Genomic DNA, 25,672 nt, shown 5'->3' with positions numbered 1-25,672 from the left:
TCACTTGCGTTCATATCTATCTAATACCTTTTTTTTTTTATTGCTTAGGGTGGACGAGCTCACAGCCCACCTGGTGTTATGTAGTTACTGGAGCCCATAGACAAGTACAACGTAAATGCGCCACCCACCTTGAGATATAAGTTCTAAGGTCTCAAGTATAGTTACAACGGCTGCCCCACCCTTCAAACCGAATAGCATTACTGCTTCACGGCAGAAATAGGCAGGGCGGTGGTACCTACCCGCGCGGTCTCACAAGAGGTCCTTCCACCAGTAATTACACAAATTATAATTTTGCGGGTTTGATTTTTATTACACGATGTTATTCTTTCACCGTGGAAGTCAATCGTGAACATTTGTTGAGTACGTATTTCATTAGAAAAATTGGTACCCGCCTGCGGGATTCGAACACCGGTGCATCGCTTCAACACGAATGCACCGGACGTCTTATCCTTTAGGCCACGACAACTTCAAAATATAACCTATATAAAATCTTCTATTCTATCTATTCTAATATCTATCAGATACCTATCTAATATCTTTGTCATATTGAGGTATTGAAAACGACTACTTTTTTATTTATAAACTGCCATCCGTGCCGTGGCGATCTACTACTCGTGTAGGAAGAAGTCGTTATTGCATCGGCGACTCCAAACCCCAGCAACCATTATGGGACAGTCTTTCCGGAAGTAGCGCATTGACATCAACCCCACGAAAAGCACAGCGGTGCTCTTCAATAGGGGTAGACCTCTGAATACCACTTCGAGCAGCCCACTCCCAAATAGGTGCGTAAATACCTCCGACATTCGTCCCATCACTAAGCCCATACCGTGGGCCTCGAAGGTTAAATACTTAGGCGTCAACCTCGACAGAGGGATGACATTCCACCCCCACTTATAGACGGTACGCGACCGTGCCGCGTTCATATTAGGACGCCTATGCGATGATTTGCAAGCGAAGTAAGCTGTCCCTTAGAAAGAAGGTGACACTATACAAAACTTGCATACGCCGTCATGACCTATGCAAGTTTAGTGTTCGCTCACGCGGCCCGCACAAGCTTAAAACCTCTCCAAATCATTCAATCCCGTTTTTTTGCAGGATAGCCGTCGGAGCCCCGTGGTACGTCAGAAACATCGACCTCCACAACGACCTGGACCTATAGTGCATCAGTGCTCCATTTCGAGAAAGCGGCACGATACGAGAACCCTCTTATCGTGGCCGCAACCAATCTTTGTGTAACTCTACGTTGATTCTAGATTACTCTCGAATTAAATAGAAAAACAGGAGTCTGCTCAGTAATTATTCATATAAAATTCAAATTAGCGATATAATATCAAGCTCTTCGAAAAAATTTGGCTAAAAATTTTATACGTTTTAGTGATCTTTTTGCATTTAACCTACCATATAATGTACAAAAAATAAGAATGTATAATACATTTTTAAATAAACTTTATTTCGGAAACTTAATAAACAATAAATTCTCACTAATTATAATTTACATCTAATTAATAACCTTATCCTCATCAATAAACAGGTTGTTATTTCAGTTTGTCATTTACAGTAACGGCCCGTTCTAAAATCGTTCAGAAAAGACTCATATCGACGCTTGAAAGGTAAACGTGACTAAGCGACAATGCGTGAACTTTACAGTAGACTAATTTAAAGTTGATATACCTGAAAAAAATCTATTTTAACGAATCTAGCTGTAGGATTGAAATGATTTTAATAGACCTAGAAATATATATTTTTTGCGCATCGAATATGGTTATTGCCTATCAATTATGTACAAAGCAGTTATTGTCGCTTACTCACGTTTGCCTTTCAAGCGTCGATATGTAGTAGGTAAGCTAGGATTTATTAACCGCATTTATTAATAAGGCCGTTTATTTTTATTTATTTAATAAACGATATTAATATTAATCCGCATTCTGTTATCGATATATTCACACTATGATATTAATGTATCGCTTTTATATTTTACTTACCATATTCGCGTACTCATAACATTAGATTAGTACCTATAGATGCATAATATTAAGGTTAATACTTTAGTGTTTACCAATATATGTTCCAATGCTCTTAACTTTATTTACAATCGTGGAATGATTTTACATTAATTAAGTATAGAATATCACAAGGAGTAAAAATATTTTTATTTTGTTTTATCTGATTGTCATAAAGGATAAAATGTAATCACTTGGATTAACCCTACAAGGCACCCAGTTCCATATGTGGAATGCTGTCTTTAATTGTTCCTATAGCTATAAAACAAGCTACAGACATTTAGTTATGTTGTAAAACGAAACTTTACTTATACGAAGTGTGAAATTTGAATGAAAGTGGAACGTTAGTCGTTTGTTTGAATTCAAAAATATTTACAAAATAGTAATTGAACAGTTTTGACTCGAAAAAAAAAAACACACTGTGTGATGTACGAGTCTGTAAGGAAGTGTATATTTTGCAGAGGTAAGTTGTTTGATATTACAATAGTAAACGTATTAGTAAATCATATTTTTATGCATGTACCACATACGGTACGTTGAGCTTTAGTGTCTGTTTTCACTTATAAAGGGGCTTTCAAATAGGGCGGGTCGATGTTGACAGTTTGTGGAGGCCATGTTGTTTTGGCGGCTTCTGTCAAATGCGTTGTTATTTCTTCAGTTACTGATGCCAAATCAGCATGGCAAGTTACACGATTGAGCAGCACGTCCAGATGATAAAATTTCATTATCAAAATGAGTGTTCGTTAGTGCAAACGTTGCGCGCATTACGTCATTTTACGGCAGACGCGGTGGCCCTTCAAAGTCGACTTTCCAACGTTTGGTGTTCAAATTCGAGAAGACTGGTTCGGTAAACAACCAACACATTTACGTCAAAGGAACGCAAATCGGCCGAGAACATCGCTGCTGTCCGTGAGAGTGTGCAGGAGACTCCGAGGCAGTCGATTTCTCGCCGTGCGCAAGAACTCAGCCTTTCGCAGACTTCAACTTGGCGAATTTTGCGTCAGAACTTGAGCCTACACCCATACAAGATCCAACGCCGTTTGTTCGCTGACTCGGCTACAGAACGTTTGGAAGAGGACCCCGAATTTGGTTGAAAAATCATCTGTTCGAAACATAGCAACCCTATTTTCCTCATCGCGGCGGAAGCGGGGGAGAGGCGTGGACTTACAAAATAAAACGACGTGCATCAACGAAAAAACACACAATCATTGTCGGTCCCGTAAAATTGTACTAGCTTTGATCCGATTTAATAAACCAGCTATAAATACAGTCCACTGTTATTTGAATAAGTCTTGCACCCAACATCTCATCGCAACGGCGCCAACACATCTTTACCGACGATGCGCACTTTTGGATGAATGGTTTTGTTAATAAGCAAAAGTGCCGTATATGGGAGGACCACAACCTAATTGAGGTTCACCAGGTGGTAATGCATCCACAAAGTCATTGTTTGGTGCCGATTTAGGGTCGGCGGCGTCATTGGTCCGTACTTCTTCGAAAACGATGATGGCGAGGGCATTACTGTCAACGGCGAGCGCTACAGATCAATGATTAACAATTTATTTTGGCCTGAACTGAACGATATGGACATGGACAACATGTGGTTCCAACAAGACGGCGCTACGTGCCACACAGCGAGTGACACAATGGACATTCTGCATGAACGGTTCGAGGGCAGGATTATCTCTCGTAGAGGTAACGTGAATTGGACACCAAGATCATGCGATTTTTTCCGTTTCCGGCATCCGAACTGTCAACACCGTAGTGATTAACTCCAAGTGAAATTAAGTGAAATAAAATACCAAACGTAATTTCTGGTTGCTAGTATACGTTGATACAGTGCTGGGACCTCTCGGAAGTGACTAAAAACATACAGTGAAGTGCGGTTACTGAAATCCATCGCAGATCTACAACTACAATATCAACTATTGGTTTAGAGGTTAGAAAACACGAAAACAACAAATCGTTCACTCAATGACACTTGTCGTGTACGTCAATAAATCTGACATATTAAACAGTGTTGCTAATTGAGAAAAATATTTCTACCATATTCTACTATTGCGTTTCGTTACACGTAGATAATTTAATATAAGATGGAAGGTCAATTTCAAATATTATTTGAAAAAATTAAAATGGAGATGCAAAGTCAAAATGCTGAATTGAAGGACTCTATAACAAATAGTATTATGGAAAAGATGGATGAAAAACTAATCCCTATTATAGAAGAAAATAAGAACTTGAAAACTAAAGTAGAAAAACTGGAATAAGAAATAGATTATTTCAAGAGGGCTGAGAAAAACAATAATATTATAGCATTCGGCTTAGAAGAAAACGAAAAATCCTCTTATGAACTATTACAAAAGCTCAAAGAAACCTTCAACCAAGATTTGAATATTAAAATGGAAGAATACGATATCAACAAAATTTATCGCTTAGGAAAAAGAAAGAGAGAGAACAACAAACCGAGACCGGTACTGTGTTCGTTTATAAGCAACTGGAAAAAGACCGAAATTATCAAAAGTAAAAAGAACCTAAAATCTATATACATTGCGGAGGACTACTCGAAGGATGTGTTAAAAAAAAGAAAAGAGCTACAAGCCAAGTTAATTGAAGAGAGACAAAAAGGCAATATAGCATACCTAAAATATGATAAATTGATTGTTAAAGAGAACAACTACAGCCAAGAAAAAAGGAAAAGGGAAATATCCGCTTCACCTTCTTCAGATAATAATCAACCAAAAAAGCAACAAACCGTAAACACAATAAAGACAAACAGGTCAAATGCTTTTGATTTAATGCGATATAGATCCAGCTCCCTTTCGAATATACCTAATACTAATAAAAACCAATAGCAACTAAAGAACAGCAAACGGAAACCAAAACCAACCAAAGAAACTGTTAATAAAGAAACAAAAAAGGAACGAACTCCCCCAAGCCGACTGGTCCTCGAGGGGGAAAGCGACCACAACCCTCCAACGTCTAAAGACAATGAATGGAAAAGGTTGGAGGAGGCCTCTGCCGACTGGTAAACAGATCTAGGAAAGATAACCTAGCAACAAATATTAGTTTACATTTATTCATATCTATTAAGTTTAAGATTTTAATGCTAGTATTTTTAAGTTTAAAAATTCATTGTACTAAAAGATCTGAATAAAAGGCTATATTATTATTATTATTATTTATAATGCGATTTGACTTTTTCTTGTAGGGTTTTCTCAAGTCCCAGGTCTATGCCAATAATGCGCAATCAACCGATGGCCTGAAAGTCAACATAACGCAAGCCATCGCTCAGATTCAGCTGGATCTATGCAGTAGAGTAATTAAAAATTGGACCTCTCGGATCCGTGCCACCGTTCGAAGCAGCGGTGGACATTTAAACGTTGTCATATTTCATAAATAATGGCATAAATGGGCCTTTCAAATAAAATAAAATAAATCTTTAATATCTCACATACAGCTTGTTTTATTTAATTTCAAGATCAACTCGCCTTTGTTGAAAGACCCTTTACAATAACTTTCCTTAAGAAATCTTTAATTTTATTGCAAATAATGTCGCGAAGAAGATTGCGTGATGAAGATCTTGAAGGTTTCTTGGATATTCTTTCTGGGAGTGAATATGGTCAAGATTTTTCTGATGCTGAAAATGATGATGACATCGAAAAGGTTCAGTCCATCCAAAACTTTTTATCAGAACCACTCAGCAACGTGGAAACTTCCTTCTCTCCGCAGATATATCTGTGTTCGTCTTCCGTCAACGAAGTTGTTACGAATATTGAAAATCGTCAGTCAGAAATATCAAACCCTCAGCCTAGTACATCAGGAATGACTTCAGAGACAACTACAGGTACCATTACACAATCTCAGGTACCGAGACGATCATCGACTATGAGTAACACAATCGGTCATGGATCTAGAATCTCTAGCGCTGTAACTGTCACTCAAAGAAAAAAGATTTATTTAGAAGAAAACATATTTTCGATTAATTTCAATAATATAACCTCCTGTTTCATTTACTGGAAACACAAATCTATAGTCACCGACACCGATACAGACTTTGAAACTCCCCTTCAATATTTTTTATGGTTTTTTGGTGATACGTTATTTCAGCATAATAAAGAAGTAATGCACAAAATTAGTTTCCAAAAAAATTCTTCAAAGCCATTTACAATAACAACTAATGAATTGAAAAAGTTTATAGGTGTCTGTCTGTGTGATTATGAGTTTGGCGCCACTGCCAAATATTCGAATGTATTGGGCAGCTGATTTAGGTGTTCCTTTGATTATACAGACAATGTCGCTGAATCATTTCAAAAAGATATGTCAATTTTTACATTTCAACGATAACTCCATGCAACCGCCATCAGGGAGTCCAGGGTATGATCGTTTGCATAAAATTAGGCCAATATTGGAAACATCGAGAAGAAAATTCCAAAGCGTGCCTAACAGAGAAGCGCTATCCGTCGACGAGCAAATGTGGGCGACAAAAGCATCTAATCTGCTTGGACAGTATCTGCCTAATAAGTCACAGAAATAGGGCTATAAGTTGCTAGTTCTTTGCTATGTTCGTGACTTAGCTTACGATTTTGAAATTTACCCTGGAATGGAGAACAATCTCAAATATCGTAGTACGCTTAGCTAGGTCCAATCCAATGAATCAAAATCACAAATTATTTTTTGACAATTATTATACGTCACAAGAGTTGATTGCTTATTTGGCCAAAAAGGGAATACAGTCTCTGGGAATGGTCAATAAAGGTCGTTTAAGAAAAGGCCTCCAATTACCTTCTGTAAGCGACCTGAAAAAGGATAAGGTTCAGAGAGGCTATTCCGAGCAATGGGTAGCAAATTTTAATGATACGGACATTATCACCGTCACGTGGTACGACAACAAACCCGTCGTTTTCCGACCATCGTCATATGTGGACCAAGAGCCCATAGAAACGGCGAGAAGATACTGCAAGAAACAGAAAGAACATATACAAGTGGATTTCTCCCAAACAATCAAAACAAAACCTGAATATGAGTGGTGTGGACTAGGAGTGGGTAATATCGGTTTTGCCGCGTATCGAATCGTATCTATATATCGAGGATCAATATCGGATATTGAATCTATATATTTTCTGAATCTATATATTGATGGATGCTAGTAGATTTTCTCGATTCATGATATTTGAGATTTGAAACGATACGCTGATATAATATCGTAGTAGATATAGATTTAAGTCAACGTTATACGGTTGGTTTTCGGATATCAATATATAATATGATCTTAAAGTAATAAAAAGAACATGAAAATAAAAATATCAAAAAAACTTTCCTTCATGCTTTTACCAGGCTTAGGACTGGCTACATTATTTTCAGCTTTTAGTATTTTGTGTCTTAATTTAAAATTACAAAATATACCAAAAGAGTGTAGATTTCAAAAGTTTAATACAAACACAAGAAATAAACTCAATTATTTGGATTCAACTAAAAATAGAAAAATGTGTACTTTAAAAATCAAACACAAAAAACTTTTAAGTATTTATAAACACTTGTCCAAAAATTCTAGTTCAAGGTCAAAGCGCGTGAAATTAAATTCAACGATGCAAATAGGCTATACTGCATTCAAGTTAGGGTCGAAAGTTGAAACTTCTTTCCTTAATTGTATCCTGCTGATACGCTAAGAATAATCTACAGACATATGGACTTAAATATAAGGTTTACAATTGTATGGATAATGCCTATTTCTGTTTCATTCATTACATGATATCCATATCGCGCGCTCACTCACTCTGGCCGATTCGATACGAACCAAACGAATATTGCTGATATTAACGAATCGGTACGATATGCCGATGCGCATCACATCGAGCAATATCGCGTATCGGCTGATATCGAAATATCGATTTCGATTCACGAATCGGTCCGATATCGCGATATGGCGATGCGCATCACATCGAGCAATATCGTGTATCGGCTGATATCGATATATAGATTTCGTGCGGGGCGATATCGGATTCAACGATATTGCTGCGATATATAGATATTGAATCTATATACGATTTATATCACCCACTCCTAGTGTGGACCTCCCAGATTCGTTCCTACGGAAATATAAATAAAAAGTTAGAACTAGAAAATGGTACTTGAACCTATTTTATCATCTTCTTGAGGTAACCCTTATCAATTGCTGGTTATTGTACAGAAGAGTCGGAGAGCAGCAACATACACCAACCCCAATGAAACAGAAGGACTTCAAATTTCGAAGCAGAGAAAAGTTTATGCATATGTGGGCTATCAATAAACAAAAAGAAAGGTAGACCAAGTTTATCTCATGAAGTTGAAAATTAAAGACAGAAGCTAAATAAATACATCAATCCTACCTCCTCGTGATGTGAGGCGCGTTGGGTTTGTGCATTTTCCTGTTTGGGATCAAAAAGGCAACGTTGCAAATATCCTGGTTGCAAGGGGAAAACATTCATACCTTGCGACAAATGTCGCGTAGAACTTTGCCTCAATAAATGTAATATTTGTTTTAGATCTTTTCATCAATAAACAATTTTATATTAGTTGGACAGTTATGAGAACTAATGTCTCCATCCTCGAAGAGCTGAAGGTCACCAAGCGCGTGCTGACTATGTATGTGCCAGGAAAGGATCCGGAGTTTCTTTGGGCACATAATGCGATCCTCATTGCACAGCCTGGAGAAACTCATAATTCTCGGACAAATGGAGGGGAAGCGCGCTAGAGGAAGAGCGCCAGCTAGATGGGTGGACCAACTCAAGGAGGTGACTGGAGGCCAGATACAAGGAGCGGTACATATGGCGCAGAACCGGACCGAGTGGAGAAGATTGACATACAGTCACGATCCTCAGCATTGAGGGAACGACCAGAAAGAAAGAAAGAATAAGTATGATTTTGCAATACATAAAAAAGTTAAATATAAGTATAGGTAATAGTCATTTCATTTTGAATAATTGACAATTGGAAAAAAGTTCATAGGAAACTTCCAAAACAATTCAATTGTACTAGTTTAGTATACCAAAAAGTATAGTTAAGGCTCAGTGTACCATATGTGGAACTGAAGTTGATTTTTTCGTAAAATATGGTTTTATTTCTATTTTTTATAAGATAGAGAAAACCCTATCTTCTGATGATTAAATACAAACTAAATTTTTTTCAAGCACAAAAAAGATTGAGCCTTGCAGGGTTAAAATTTTGTTACATTAATGGGAATCAGAAAGACAATCATGCCTTGCTATTACTAGTTTTATTGATCAATAAAACTTGCGGTTTGGTTACCATTATTTGATTGAAAAACAATACACATTTTCTATTGCTTAGATGGGTAGACAAGCTCACGGCCCATATGGTGTTAAATGGTTAAAAAGCCCCTAGAACATCATCAATGTAAACACCGCCACGCACCTTTAGACTTGAGTTCTATGTCGCAGTTTTACAGTAGCAACGTATTACTGTTTCACGACAGAAATAGGCATTTAATCTGTAAGTTTGCATAGTGTCAATTAAAGAGACCTCGCAATTTATTAACACATTTGTCCCTTAAACTAAAATTTATCTAGTTCATAGTAAATATTTTATAGCTGATAAAGGGTGGTTCATAAGATTTATCGTAACATAGTTTTTAGTAAGGCTAGTAGTTATCATTTCGGGTTTAGAGAAAAATGTAGTTACATAATTATGTGAAACTCATCGCAATTTTTTCCTTGCCTACGCTGATAGCCTTGAGAGGCTATACCAGCGTTACCCTAGCGTGTAGGTGAGCTCTCGGGGCTTAAACCGGAGGTGTTGCTAGCACTGGCCTTAGCAAAAGCAGTGCTTCGCAGAATCTAACATCGGATCGGAAACGCGAGAAGATCCGGCGAGAAACCCAGTGGGCTGTGTAATCGCAGTACTGCCGGTGATATGTGGTTTGTTCGTTGAAGTGAGTTGTTTAAGAGGAGGACCTCAAGGTGTTGGGGGGCGGCGTGGTGGGCAGCGGCGGCGGCGCGTCGGCCAGCGGTAGAGGCTTGGCCACCCCGATGCGGACCACTCCTCGGGGCGCGCCCTTCAGCGCCGCCACCGCTTGCTCTAGACTCGCATTTTCAAGATTCTGCGGACAATAACTTATTTTAATTTATTGGATTAATTATATTACCTAAAGTTGTAGACTTTTATTTATTTATTCCTTAGATGAATGGACTAGCTGACAGCCCACCTGGTGTTAAGTGGTTACTGGAGCCCATAGACATCTACGATGTAAATGCAACACCCATCTTGAGATATCAGTTCCAAGTTCTCAAGTATAATTACAACGGCTGTCCCACCCTTCAAACCGAAACGCATACTGCTTCCTGCTTGATGTTATTCCTTCACCGTAGAAATCAATCGTGACATTTGTTGAGTACGTGTTACATTAGAAAAATTGATACCCGCCTGAGATTCGAACACCGGTGCATGGCTCAATACGAATGTACCGGACGTCTTTATCCTTTAGGCCACGACGACTGACCGAGTCAATGATAAGTTTCATTTTAATATCAAATATCGTTCATCAAGTTAATTAAATTCACAAATCAAGAACTTGCAAATTGTAATTATACTACATTCGTATTTGAATAAATAAAAGCTTTCTAGATCTTATTCTTAGTTAATCTGAACGACCGCAGCTGATAAATTCAGTGTTGTATAATGATGATCCTCCTTGCGTCGATAATCCTCAGTGCTGAGGGTCGTAGCCTCCTCTAACAACTTTCTTCTGTATTATCATGCGCCATTCCTGCCTGTCCTCGGCTTTGTCGATAGCAACGTGGACTGAAGTATTAAGAGTGGAGCGTATCTGGTCCTACCAGCGCATTGGACTTGGATAATGTTGATAGACTGCGACAAAGGTAGGCAGCGGTTTGGCTCTGCCTCTGGCATTGCTGAAGTCCATGAGCGACGGTAACCACTCATCATTAGGTGGGCAGCATGCTCGTCCGCCTACAAGGGCAATAAAAATAAATAAATAAAAAACCTGATCGTTAACGAAGAGCAGCCTGTCCCCGGGTATGAGGCGGCCGTCCTGCTGCGCCACGCCGCCCGGCACCAGCGAGCGGATGACGACGAGCGTGTGCGCGGGCCGCAGCGGGTCCTGGTAGTCCAGGATCGAGAACCCCAGACCACGCTCGCCTTTCACTAGCTCTGTTAATCACAATGAAATTCCTGTGCAATTTGATGTAAACTCGTTCAGATCAACAGAGGATGAAAAACCTCAGTGATGTTAAGTGGTCACTGGAGCCCATAGACATCCACAACGTAAATGCGCCACCCACCTTGAGATATAAGTTCTAAGGTCTCAAGTATAGTTAGAACGGCTGCCCCACCCTTCAAACCGAAACTTATTACTGCTTCACAGCCAAAATAGGCAAAGTGGTGGTACCCACTCGCGCGGACTCACAACAGGTCCTACCATCAGTAATTACGCAAATTATAATTTTGCGGAATTGCGTTATTTCAGACTGCCAATTTTTTTCTGTAGAAAATTTGTTAGTAGTTACCACGATACTCAAATATCAACGAATAAAACCTGGGTCATCGTGAAAACTATAGAATATTTGAAAGGTTGAAAATAATTTAATGAAAATAATAAGAGTGAAATTAAACGGCCAATGTAGTGATGACGTACGACCGGCAAAAAGCGAAAAATTATTCTTCAGTCTCATCAATCTAATACTTCAGTTTCGGCTAAGTTTCCAATGAACTTTTAATGAATGGTTTTTTTTTAATTAATTGTAAAACGCGCACATCCCTATTTGTTCTCCTCGTGGGTCTTGGAGGGGCATGCATGCGGGCGGGCCGACCACGAAGCTTCGAGAAAGGAGGCAGCCCTAGAGTCGATATAGCACCATCGAGCTATACCTTACATCGAAATCATTAAAAACTATAAACCTTAAACTGGGATAGTTTTAATTCGTTATAATTGTTAATTAAACTTTTAATAAAAAGTTCATTGGAAACTTTTGCCACAGGGACATTGATAAAACTATATAACACTTTAAACTGGTCTTAATTTACATTTGTTAAGACAAAAAATGTTTGGTACCTATTATCTGGGGTTCAGAAGACCACATAGCAAGTCCGGTTAGTGGTTCGAGACTCCGGGAACGAACTTTCCCAGCGGCGGACAGCGACCCGCCTTCCTCAGCACCCGCACCCGCCAGGCTACCGTCCGATTTCGCCTAAAGTATTAATAAAAATGATTAATTTCTACATTAAAATAAATGCCACTGAATAGTCGAGATTAGGTGCGCCTTACGGTGTAACAGAGATTTTTGAAGAAGAAATATATTTTATCTTTTAAACACAGAATCAAATAACTACTCTATCAAAAAAGATACAGATACGTTACCAAGGCTACGTCAAAGATACAAATCTACAATGAATGCAACGAGAAATTAACAGCCTACCGCCGATTCTGAAGAACGTGCATTTTGTAAATTTCAGCTTTATATCTATGGAAATTACATCTGTTCTTACAATACATAGATTAGGATAAGGATTTTTATTTTAACAAGACACAAGTATTGTTTCGATATCATAATGTCGGAAATGCCTTTTACTTATTACTTTATAGGGAACTTCTTACTAGAATCTCGATTACACAAATTAAATATGAATCATTCATGCAAACAAACATATTTTACCGTTCTCGGCACCTTGTAAGAGTTAATGGGCACTTTACTAACAACCCCAAACATCATGGATACCGATTTTGGTCACTGAAAAAAGACATCAGACCTGTTCATTTTGTTTTTTTAAAACTTTTGTTTTTGTCTTATGCAAATACACAACAACAATGAACGCATTGAAGAATGAATGCCATTTTAAATAAAAGGTACCTTATGTCAATGAACAACAAACGCGGTTACTTAAACATACAATTGTCAATCTGGATCTTAGAACAACTACATTTCTTTCTGATTGACAGACAGACTGACTCCTTAATTTATGTAGGTGTCTGCGATAACGTGTACAGCCTCCGCGTAATAGAGATAACATCATATTAATTAATCAAGCCTATTTATTATATTAATTATAATAATTATATTACTTTATCAATGCCTATTACTATTGACGCAATCGAATTTTTTAGTTAAAAAAATAGGTTAACCAATATTCTAGCGCAATTGAAACTTCTACCTAATTTTGCTTGCTAAAATGTCGACTTCGGAAGTATTAGCTGTAGGCTCTGTTAATTCCTAAAATCCAGGTCAAAATAAATGAAATCAAATCAAATCAGTTGAGCGGTGTCCTAATTTTTTTCTCTAAGCATTAACATTCTATTTTAGGAATGATCATACGAATAATTAATCCGAGTGTAATACTGTACTAATCAAATAATCGCCATTGTAACATATGTGAGCCCGTACGGACAGGTTCAACAATTCTATCTTGTTGTGGCACGAAGCTATCATACCTTCCAGTTTGGAACGTAGAACAATCGTTATACAAATCAATTAAATCAATTGAGACTCTGACCTAGTTTGACAGAGGGGGTAGCTATGTGCCAGCATTTGACACCAAGTGTAATTTGAGTTTGTTTATTCACTAATAAAATAAAATAGTTTTGGATTCATCTAATACAAATGTTTTTTTTTCTTCTGGTAAGTATATAATAGTTATAAAACAAATTTAACCTTCACTAATGTTGTGGCAGGCGGCGCTAGGTCGAGAGGGGGCGCAGGTCGAGGTCTCGCACACACCATGCAGACTTCACTCGATAATTCCTTCAGAATTGACACCACTTCTAAGTGGTTCATGCCCAGGAGCCGATGACCGTTCACTTCTGTAATTTGTTTATTTAATAATAAGCGCATGTAAACAACGGCAATTTTCTCATTTTCATTATTTTTGGAGGAGCCGGGCACGAATCACGTTTTCAACATTTCTAACTTACGTCGCGTGTTAAGGGGCTGCTTGGGGCGATTCGCAAAATGTTTAATAAATCGGAAAAATGGTCGTAGGAACTAGTAATTCGACACTGAATACTCTGATAACATTTGGAATGTGGAATCTTTTTTATTTTATTTTATTGCTATATGGATGGACGAGCTCACAGCCCACCTGGTGTTAAGTTAAGTACTGGAGCCCATAGACATTTACGACGTAAATGCGCCACCCACCTCAATATATAAGTTCTAAGGTCTCAAGTATAGTTACAACGGCTGACCCACCCTCCAAACCAAAACGCATTACTGTTTCACGGCAGAAATAGGCAGGGTGGTGGTACCCACCGGCGCGGAGTCTTCGAGCAAGATAATTGTTTGTGCTGATGATGGTTGCTTCGAATGTTTAAGCATCTCAGACCTGCATATCGTTATTCCCAACCCCTTTTATTGCGCCATAAACTGGACAGACAGTTGAGGAACAGACGTATGAGACAGTATAGTGCGAGTACCGAGCAGCTCGTCGCCGGGGCGATGCACGGCGGCGCGGCCCACGGGCCCCTCGGGCAGCACGGAGCGCACGTAGTGATGCGGCCTCACCTCGCGCCCCCCCTCCACGTCCACGGTGCCTTCTAGCGAAATGCCCAGACCACCCCCACCGCGCACCACCACGCCCACCACTATCTCCACGTCCTCGCCTGCAACCGTCAAACATATACATTACTAACATTATAAAGCTGGAGAGTTTGTTTGTTTGTTCCGATTTGAAAATTTGAAAATAAAAATTTTGAAATATTGTTTCAGTGAGAATTATCAGAATCGGTTCAAGCATTCTCGAGAAATCGGTGAACATACACAAATAAAAAATGGTGGTCGAATTGATAGCCTCCTCTTTTGAAATCGCTTAAAATGCATGATTTTGGTACTTAAAATACTCCTTAACATTCTATTATTCTAAAATATTTACACTTTCTACGTAAATGAAGTCGCGGGTAAAATTTAGCGTTATGCCAAAGTAACTATTCCACGCGGACGAAGTCGCGGGCAAAAGCAAGTACATTATGTACCACTCTTGATGTGGTCAAGAGAAAACATCCAAATATGTATTTATACTAACTTAAATTGTTGTCTACACTCAACTTTAAGCAAAGTGGTGTTTAATCTTAATATCTGGAACCTCATACATCACGTGCGCCATGTTTCCCAGTGGTGACATTTTGAAACACGCTCATCCTCCAGTGTTTTCTTAGTACTATGACTTACAAAAAAAACGAGAATGTTTTCCACAAATTGATTAAAGTTTATAAAGACTATTTAGGATAGCGCTAGTAGAGACGATGGTTTGTATTAAAAATCTATATATATAAAAATGAACTGCTGTTCGTTAGTCTCGCTAAAACTCGAGAACGGCTGGACCGATTTAGCTAATTTTGGTCTTGAATTATTTGTGGAAGTCCAGAGAAGGTTTAAAAGGTAGATAAATATGAAAATTCTCGGAATTAAATAAAAATAACAATTTTGTTTTCCCTTTGATGTGTCCCCCGTCGGACGAATTCCTTTTGTTTGTTTTAAGTTTATTTTATACAAAAGTTTAGGTCTTTTATTTATAGATTGAGGCACTACGAAGTCTGCCGGGTCAGCTAGTTTACCTAATATAGCCTGCCATTTCCTTCTTATCGCTTCTTTTTGTTCAGGAGTCCGTGGCATCTCGAACGCTGGTGCCGGACGCAGTGCAGTCGCCGGAGGACTGCTGCGAGTTAGAGGCACAGCGTCATCTGTGCCGTTATCCGTTCTGTAAGAGTCGTATGTCAATTTCAATGTTTAATTTCAATTGATATACTAATAATTTGCATACAGAATTAACCGTAAAGTTAATATTAGATACGATGCACTCCATTATTAGCGCCATACTGGAGTTTATAGTAAGTTTGAGACATAACATTCAAATATTAATTGCATTAGTATAGATACTGTCCAATCGGAACCCACGATTACTTTTCTGTAAAAACGGGTGCGATGATGTCGCGATTTACGAAGCAACAGATTTTACCCCTGATTTTACGATTTCTCACCATTTTATTTGTGTGTATATTTATATTTTGGCTTCACGTGTGATCCACTGATATTCAGTATATTCATTGTACGGCCTGCGGTCTATGCAACGGTATCTTTCAAGCTAATTTTTGCCAACTTCAAAACGCCGATGAATTTGAATTTATATGCATACCAAGAACTGATGAAAATGCAATATTTTTATTAATTTGGCCTAATATCCCGACCGGGATAATCAGAATAAAAAAATGTTATTTGCCTTTTTAGTTTCCGTTTGCTATTTAAGCGTGTTTTAAAATACATATATGTTGCAAGCCAAATTAAGTTTTTTTTTACTTGTGTTTTTTATGTACCTTTTTAGCTTGTGATGTGTATTGTTTGACTAATCTATACTAATTTATAAATCTACAGTGATTTTTACGGATGTTCAGTTATAACTACTGAACCATGCATCCGATTGACTTCAAACCTGATATCCATTAGAAAATACATGTACTTAATGGATAGGCTAATATTTATATGAGTGTTGGCCTCCCTACACCAGTTGCGGGGACGTTAATGATGAGAATCTTTGTGGGGGTGAGAAATGATAAGGTTAATTTTAAATGGCCAGCGAAGGGGACTGGTACAGCTAATAAATAAATAAAAAAACATATACTTACATTTGGAGGTTGGAGAGCTGTATTTCTATTTCAGGAGAAGGTGCGTCGGGACGGTGCATGTGCAGGAACGGGTTGGGCGGGGGAGGGGGGGCGGCCGCCTCGCCCGCCGCTATCGCTTGCTGCAGTTGCTCATATTTCGGACCACGCAGGTATCTAAAATTTTATTATTAATCGCTTAACATTGGCACTACTCTTCTGTAGCTTCCCGTTTTCTTGATATATAATGTACATGCGAATATTATGAAATTAATATGAAGTACGAAAAAAAAAAATTCTAAAAAAAATCTATGAGTAAAACGACATTAAAATAATTTACTTCTATCAGAGAGAATTTAGTTTCAAAAGTATAGTACATTGTGCACCAAGGGAGAAAAGTTGGACATTTCCTCCCGCGTGTAAAATTGTCAAAAATGTCAAACACGCGGGATGAGATGTCCTACTTTTTCCCGCGGTGCACATACTATTTTTTTCTCCTACTAAGCCGAAAGTTCGACATTGTAAAAAATTTAGCACCCGTGGAGTACCGAGCCGGGGTCCAGGGGCGAAGCACTGGCCGGGGATTGGGTGGGCGGTGCCCCCCCGCTCACAAAAAAAACAATTTCACTGTTTTATAATTTTTAAATATACTACTACTAATTGAATAAGAACATCAGAGTCTGAATTCATCTTCGTTTAATATTTCACTATTAAATTTTATTGCCTTTTGTTATCTCACTTTTACACTGAACACAATATTGCAAACTACCCGAGCACAACAATGACGGAAAATTTTAGCTAAGTGAAAGCAGACGTAGACACTAACGCGCATGCGCACTTGTCAGTACCCAGGGAGAAAAAGTTAGACTTTCTTCCTTGTACAGCGAACCGAACTGAAAACCGAACTTTCGGCCAAAGTAGGAGATAAAATATTTACTAAAACACGTAAAATTTTGCTGTTCAAGGATTATGAATGATATAATATGTTTTAATGTTTTATGTTAACAATAACCTTTCTAGTTCTAGCGTGACAACGTTGCGACTCTGTTTCAGGGCGTCCACAGCGCGCTGGTTGGATTTCCCTGCGAGGGAGACGCCATCGACGGCAACGATGCGGTCATTGACCCTCACCATTCCGCTCAACGCTGCAGCGCTCCCCGGAGTCACCGACTTCACAAATATACCTGACAGCTCCTCCTTTTCGCAAACATAACCTGGTCCATGAACAACCAATACAATTGTGATGTGATGATGTGATGAATTAAATATAGGCATTTAAAGGTTGCATCAAGTTTGTTGTTCCGAAGTTCATGGGTAATATTTTATAATTATTTAATACCATCAAAAACAGCATTCGTACAATCCTATTAGTTATATATTAAACATATATCATAATGGTTATGTACTAGTTTAATTTTTAATAATTTTGATTACTCTGTAATATGCCATTATTAGTCTAATCCGAGTTCATAGCTTTGCCACCGAATATTAGCGTTCATGTTGTTATATCTATGGGCGCTAGGAGCTTAACGAGTAAACCGTGACTTCCCATCGATGTACCAAGTTCAAAAATCTAACTTATTGGCGGTAACATCGTAAGCAAATTTTTATTAACCGTTTTTATTTTGTTAATAGTGTTTATTTTGTTCTCCTGAAGTCTCAGTCGGATCCCACCGTTTCCTGGAACACCTCATAATATTTCATGGAAAAAAAAAGTAAAAGAATCGCCATTACCTGCAATAGTAATCCCTAAGCCGTTCTCGTCTTTCTTCAGTTGAACTGTGAATCTATCAACTTCTGGTGATTCAGCATCTGTGGGAGTATTATTTAGTTCTTCAATAAACATCTATTATATTCGATATTCTATGTAATCGATTATGTTCGAACTTATTGTACGTGTGCAATTTACCTGAATCTGGAGGGGGTGTTATGGGATTGTCAAATACAAATCTCGTCGAAGTGGAGCTGACAGGCACAGGCTGCGTATGGAACACTTGCTCAAAACCAGCTTCCATGAGATAGCGATCCAGCGATTCGGGGTCTGACAAAAGCCTGAAATTATTTTATTATTATTACCCTTGTAGGCACACGGCCCCCCTTTTTTATTTTTTATTGCTTAGATTAGTGAACGAGCTCACAGCCCACCTGGTGTTAAGTGGTTACTGGAGCCCATAGATATCTACGACGTAAATGCGCCACCCACCTTGAGATATAAGTTCTAAGGTCTCAAGTATAGTTACAACGGCTGCCCCACCCTTCAAACCGAAACGCATTACCGCTTCACTACCCGCGCGGACTCACAAGAGTTCCTACCACCAGTCATTACTCAAATTAAAATTTGCGGGTTTGATTTTATGTGAGTGGGTATCATCGTTCAATGCCAGGGGCACAGTCAAACCGCTGCCAACGAGTACTCTTCTCCAGCCTGGTTCGAAGAAAGACATGTCATAGAGCTAAAATTTACACTATAACAGTAATACATTAGAAAATGTATCGAGTATGAAACACGTCTTCCAAAACTGTCTATACGGCTCGGTGAGTTAAAGTAGACATGAATTCACTAAGGCCCCGGTATGGCTGGTATACACAGGTGGCGCTGACCACTGTTTGTCTTTGACACAGCTTTTTTATAAAAAAAAGAGACAGGCATAGAGTGAAAGACTTCAGGTTTATTGCTTCTTGTTTTATTTTTCCGATGCACACAATATCAGAATTAAAACGTACAATGTGGTACAAGTGTGGTATAACGAAGTACCTGGCAGGCACGACGGGAGCGGGTGACGCATGCAAGGCCGCCGGATCCACTGCTCGCGCCACGACGAGCCTCACACGACTACCGGACGCACGTAGCACACCAGCTACTTGCTCGGAACCCATCTCCATAAGGCTTACCTGAGCGGATAATTCGAATGCATTTTAATGGATTGTTGATATTAAGTGGATACTGGAACCCGTAGACATTATTACGTGAATGCCATTTACGTTGTAGATGTATATGTGCTCCAGTAACTACTTAATACCAGGTGGACTGTGAGATCGTCCACCCATCTAAGCAATATAAAAAAAAAGCCCACACCTCGAGACATATTATTATGGTCCAAGTCTTACTTGTATCATACAATGGTTGTGTCATGTGACATCCTTCAAATCTGAACGAATTACTGCTTCGCGGCAGAAATAGGCGGAGTGGTTACCTACCCGTGCCGGCTCACCAATCGCCCAACCAATATTAAACTTTTAGTAAAGCGAATGGTGTGTGCAAAAGATAGTAAAATACAACATAAGTAGATACTTTCAACTGTTTGTAACACCAAACCTCTTCAAACTAAACCATTGCTTTGTTTTCTTTCATTTTCAAGAGTCATAGAGATTATTAGAACGACTTTTACGGTTTATTCCAAAATGACCATGAAAATTGTACATAAGTCCATACGTTGGAAATAATAAACCCAAAATTAAACTGTAAAAGTAATTTATACTACATATATAGTTTAAACAACTTAGGCAAATATTTTTTCCTTAGTTATTTTTTTTAAATGTACTAATGTTCTTTTGTTTTGAGTATTTACATCTCCAATCTGTAGAATGTGATCTCCAGATTTTAGTCGGCCATCGCGATCAGCTACACCACCTGCTAGTATCGTCTTTACAATGACACCACTTGTTCTAGCACCTATAATACCTGTGTAAAATTAAATGAATTGTGAGCGGCATAAAAAATCTCCTCAATTTCATTAAGTATAACAAAATTGAATTTGATGCATGGTAGTAATTATTATTAAAAAATTAACTTGAATGTTATTAACAACAAAAATACATTTCAAGGCACTCATTAATCTCTCGGTCGAATAAGTTTTGAACATAACTAATGCTCACCAAATCCAAGGCCAGTTCCATCATTTACAAGATTTATAATTTCAACTTGTGCCCAGTCCCCTGCTACTACGTTGTGATTGGTAGATGCTAAAGAATCATCATTACGAGACAAATCTAATAAGCCACGACTCTGAAAAACAAATTGAAATGAATTTATTGTGAATCATAATGCTCTCATGCTCTGTTTAGTACATTTTAGAAAAAGTAATAATAATAAATATTTACTAACAATCACGCCACGTTAACTGGTCCCGTGGTAAGTTCGTAAAAACTTGGAAAATCATAAAAACTTGGAAAACCATATTCACATTTTAAGAATATTTGTAGAATTAGAAAAACATGTGACTTTTGTAAAACATAGCATAAATAACAATTTAATCTTTACATACTTGTTTAGGAGACATGTTAGAGTCAACAGAGCCACTATCAAGTCCAAGAATATGTTCATTATCAGATCCAAACTCCATACTATGTGGAGGTGAGACCTGTGGCACCCTTTGCTCCTCTTCACCCTCTTGATTTCCATACAAATTTCTTGTTTGTAATGCCAAGTCACCTTTAGAGCAAATATAGTTATGTAGGAAAATTGGTTAGGTATAATAAGTTCCATATACAAAAAATGGGCAATATTTTAATCAGGATATTTTTTTGGTTAAAAACTTACCAGCAGGAGTAATATCAAAATCTCCAGGTAAAATTGATGGGTGATGTGCAACCTGAGTTGCAAGCATGCCCACAGAGTCATGAAGTGTAGTAATACTTCGTAATATGGGACTCTCTAATAAACTTATTAGCATGTTCAAATCATCACTGGTTGCAGCCTAAAATTTGCAATGAAAATATATTACATATTTGTGTCTATTATTTTTAAACTTTTATAATACCAAAAGAATAATTAAATATATCAAAGAATATTAGACATGAGGCTACATAATAGGGAACTGAACAGTTAAGGAAAAAGGCAACTACGTGCTTTTAATAATTTTCATACAAAGCTTCCATAACTTTGGTGAGCTTAACTTCATTATATTGCGAGATGTTATTTGTGGTCAAATAAATAATTACCCAACCACAAGCTGTACATAGGTATGAAGGGTAGTTAATATTTTTTATTTAAAATCTGTAATTAAAATTAAGCCTTTTTTTCCAAAAAACACAGGTTCATTAATATCACAATAGGACTACAAATGTAAATGTTTAAGTATGTTTTTTATAAATTTTAATGGTCTAAGGTTCTTCAATGATCATACTATGTAGCCCTGAAGGAGGCAGTTTTGATGCATCTTACCAAATAAAAATACAATACTTAATATATTTTTTCTTGCACTAATCATTAGCAAATAAAAGATTTAGAAACCAAAAATTCAAAGAACTAAAAGAATAACTTCAAAAATTTTAATAAAAAATTACTCAAGCCAAAATTCTTGTTAGAAAATCTGAGAAATTTTCCTATCAAATAAAAAGAGAATTTTCAGAGAATTCAATTAAAAGAGAAATTTTGCAGGAATCAAGTATATGTAAAATACAGGCAAGTTAAGAGCTTTAAAGTCTGTTAGATTATCTACAATCAGTAATCTGAACTATAATCTATAAGTATAATCTATAATTTTTCGTAAATATAATTTTTAAAAATAATCCTAGTTTAGCTGCTTTTTCATATCGAATCTTTGCGAATGTAAAAAAAAATCACTCTGAAACAAATTAATGCTTTATGTTAATCAACCTTGGGTCTTTGTTTATATTAAATAAATCATTTCAACAATGGTCACAAGCACAACAATGATTAGCCAAGGGCGGATCCAGGGGGGTGGTCATGGGGGTCATGACCCCCCCCTAAGCTAGTTCCAGGACCTAGGTGGACCACATATTGAACGTAATGATTTTAGAACACAATATATTGTTGCTCCTTATATTGCTCCTTAATTAATTTAATATAATATAATAACTTTGTATGATGGCAAATGTTTGGGAACGAACGCATCGAAAAGGACAATACCCAAAAGTGGGCCAACTTTACGTCAAAACTATTTGTACTTGAAAAACTATGCCTTATTTTTTCACGTTGTTTAGTTTATGTATCAACATTTCGTTCAACCTGGCATTGTTTTACAAAAAAATAAATTACTTATTTGATAACATCCCAAAACTTAGTGACATAGTTTTTAAATCCGCCAATAGGCAAAGGGCTTAGCCCATACAGCCTTATAGTAAACCTATATGCTGCCAAACGAAAGAGTTGTCTGTGACTTGAAAAAAAAACAAATAAAATTTTTTTAGCTAAGGTTATAATTCCCTTCCGTGCTCACTTTCAGAACCTGGTCCCTCGTTTGTTGGGGGTGGCCGGCGCGCTAAGCCGGCTTCTGCCCAACGTCGGGGGGCCTGACCAGGTGACGCGCCGTCTCTATACGGGGGTGGTGCGATCAATGGCCCTATACGGGGCGCCCGTGTGAGGCCAGTCCCTGGCCGTGGGGGTGGCGAAGCTGCTGCAACGGCCGCAACGCACCATCGCGGTCAGGGTCATCCGTGGTTATCGCACCATCTCCTTTGAGGCGGCGTGTGTACTGGCTGGGACGCCGCCTTGGGTTCTGGAAGCGGAGGCGCTCGCCGCTGACTATAGGTGGCGGGCTGAACTTCGTGCCCGGGGCGTGGCGCGTCCCAGCCCCAGTGTGGTCAGAGCACGGAGGGCCCAATCTCGGCGGTCCGTGCTGGAGTCATGGTCCAGACGGCTGGCTGATCCTTCGGCTGGTCGTAGGACCGTCGAGGCGATTCGCCCGGTCCTTGTGGATTGGGTGAATCGTGACAGAGGACGCCTCACTTTCCGGCTTACGCAGGTGCTCACTGGGCATGGTTGTTTCGATGAGTTCCTGCACCGGATCACAGCCGAGCCGACGGCAGAGTGCCACCATTGTGGTTGCGACTTGGACACGGCAGAGCATACGCTCGTCGCCTGCCCCGCATGGGAGGGGTGGCGCCGTGTCCTCGTCGCAAAAATAGGAACCGACTTGTCGTTGCCGAGTGTTGTGGCATCGATGCTCGGCGACGACGAGTCTTGGAAGGCGATGCTCGACTTCTGCGAGTGCACCATCTCGCAGAAGGAGGCGGCGGGGCGCGTGAGAGACGCACAATCCCGCCGCCGTCGAGCGGGGGCCAGGGAGGCGGATCTCGCCCAAGCCCTGGCCCTCTAAGTGTTTCGGGTCCCCCTCACATGTCGGTCTGGGGACCGGCGAGGGGGGCCTAAGAAGACGACGTGCAAGCTGCTCTGCACGCGTTTTACGCAAGAGCATCCGGGTGATGGAAGGCCGGCTATCCTCGACCCACGCTGGTTCTGGCCCAGCGGGGTATTCCGTAGGGTAACCCACTCTAACCGGCGCCATCTAGGCGGGCTTCGGACAGTCTGCCGACCGAGAGGGCTGGTGGTCGTGGCGCCGACGACCGCCAGTCCGGCGTCCCGAGGGGGAGGGTGATGGGAGAGATGTGCTCCGCACTAAACGCTTCACTTTCCCCCCTTTGCCTTGTCATGAGTTCTGTCTCATGCGAGGTTTGGACGTTGGTTGTTGAGCGACAGGAGGTTTTAGTCAGTTCGACTCTGACATACCCCGCCCAGTATCCCCAGAAAAGGGCGGAAGTCCGGCGATTTCTTCCTGACCAAAAAAAAAAAAAAAAAAGGTTATAATTCACAGACTTTTTTGTTTATTTTTGTTCAATTCAATATTTATATATTGTAATGTATCCTAATATATAAATTGGGTGTTGTTTGTGTATTAAATTTGAGGCATTGGAATAAAACTGTGGCTAACATAGCAGGGACTGTTTTTTTTTTTCAAGATAAAAGGACTGCGGAAATTCACGCTCACTCAATGTGCTATTCATCGAGATGACGTGAAAACTCCCAAAAAGCAATAAAAAGAGATACACCGGCTTTTTATTGACATAAAAAATATAACTACGACAGTCTAGGCTGTATAGGCTACGCTCTTTGCCTGCTTATTGGCGAATTTAAAAACAACAACAACAATATCGGTGCCGGCTTCCGGATTTTCATTTCATTTTATTATTATTATGAGGATATAATAATAATAAAATGTACGTAAGGGCTTATTTCTAGCAACATTAACCATAATTAACTTATTTAATACTGTAAATAATGATGAGAGCGATTATTGATTTCGAAGAAAACAATTAACAACTTAATATTAGCTGTAGAAAAACACAGATTTCTCTTAAACCTGGGTGAGAATATAAAAATCGTTTTCTGAATACATTACATACATTACATTAATACATACATTAACAAAATACCTACTGTTTACTTGTATCTATTGTTATCAAAATTAAATTATAAGTTCTTGACTTGACCATGACTATGTGACCCCCTCCTGGCACCAAAGCTGGATCCGCCCTTGTGATTAGCATTGTATGATTTTGGTTATTTTTCCAAAGCAGTAAGTTAATAAAAAATACTTTATTGCAAAACTACTTAGTGTACTATATTAAATGCTACGACTCAATTTGGCATAGAAAGCATATACTTTTACGCCTTGTGTGATGAATAGCTTTGAAGAGATTAAAAATATATTAAGTTTCAAGACCTTTTAAAAAGAGGGAATGTTCAGTCTAACATCTATTAAGTTTTTAGTATTTATATGGAAAATCTCAGTTTAAAACAAAAACCTCCTTATTTGAATTGGGGTTTAACATAATTGATATCATGATTAAATTGTGAATTACTCACTTTAAGCTTGGGATCATTGCTCTGGTCCACAGCAGCTTTCACACTTTCCAATTGCTGTAATGCATTTGAGACGTTCACGCCCAAATGCATCTTGAAAGCTATAGATAACGTCCGTATGTTAAATATCCATATTGCAATGCATCCTAAATTCCAAAACATTAGTTAAATACTCACATATATTTCCAGAAAACAAAATCGAACCTTTGAAAAGTTTAGAGGTAAATCAAGATAAACTTATTTCGCTTTATACGTCGTGCAACTAAAAGTTGGTTTAACGTTTAGTTTAATATTGCTTAAAACAAAATTAAATTAATAACCAGGTAATCCAAGTGCCTCCCAAAAAACATTAAACTAATTTTTAGTCCAGACTAGCTATTCACTCTCAAACATAGATTATACACTTAACTCTCAAATAGGTATTAAGTGTATAATCTATGCTTTTGTTTTAATGGATTTTATGACCTG

The 25,672-nt window shown here is 38.6% G+C and overlaps 1 protein-coding gene across 1 annotated transcript; it reads right to left on the bottom strand.

Moving 5' to 3' along the window:
• Positions 1–1,429: 1,429 nt before the first annotated feature.
• LOC101743997 (patj homolog) lies at positions 1,430–25,617 on the bottom strand. The gene is made up of 17 exons (XM_004930114.5): positions 25,382–25,617; positions 25,208–25,305; positions 21,140–21,296; positions 20,865–21,031; positions 20,476–20,605; positions 20,169–20,281; positions 19,355–19,491; positions 18,509–18,651; positions 18,334–18,411; positions 17,612–17,813; positions 16,624–16,776; positions 15,559–15,701; positions 14,422–14,607; positions 13,661–13,809; positions 12,067–12,202; positions 10,999–11,165; positions 1,430–10,095 (listed from the first exon to the last, which is right to left on the bottom strand). Exons 2-17 carry the CDS (start codon positions 25,295–25,297, stop codon positions 9,937–9,939), a joined length of 2,310 nt encoding a protein of 769 aa, XP_004930171.1. The 5' UTR covers positions 25,298–25,305; positions 25,382–25,617; the 3' UTR covers positions 1,430–9,936.
• Positions 25,618–25,672: the final 55 nt, after the last annotated feature.

This window comes from Bombyx mori, chromosome 5 (assembly GCF_030269925.1).
Source record: "Bombyx mori chromosome 5, ASM3026992v2".
NCBI lineage: Eukaryota > Metazoa > Arthropoda > Insecta > Lepidoptera > Bombycidae > Bombyx > Bombyx mori.
Note: the sequence above shows the minus strand (reverse complement) of the source record. Positions and strands in the feature narration are given on the sequence as shown.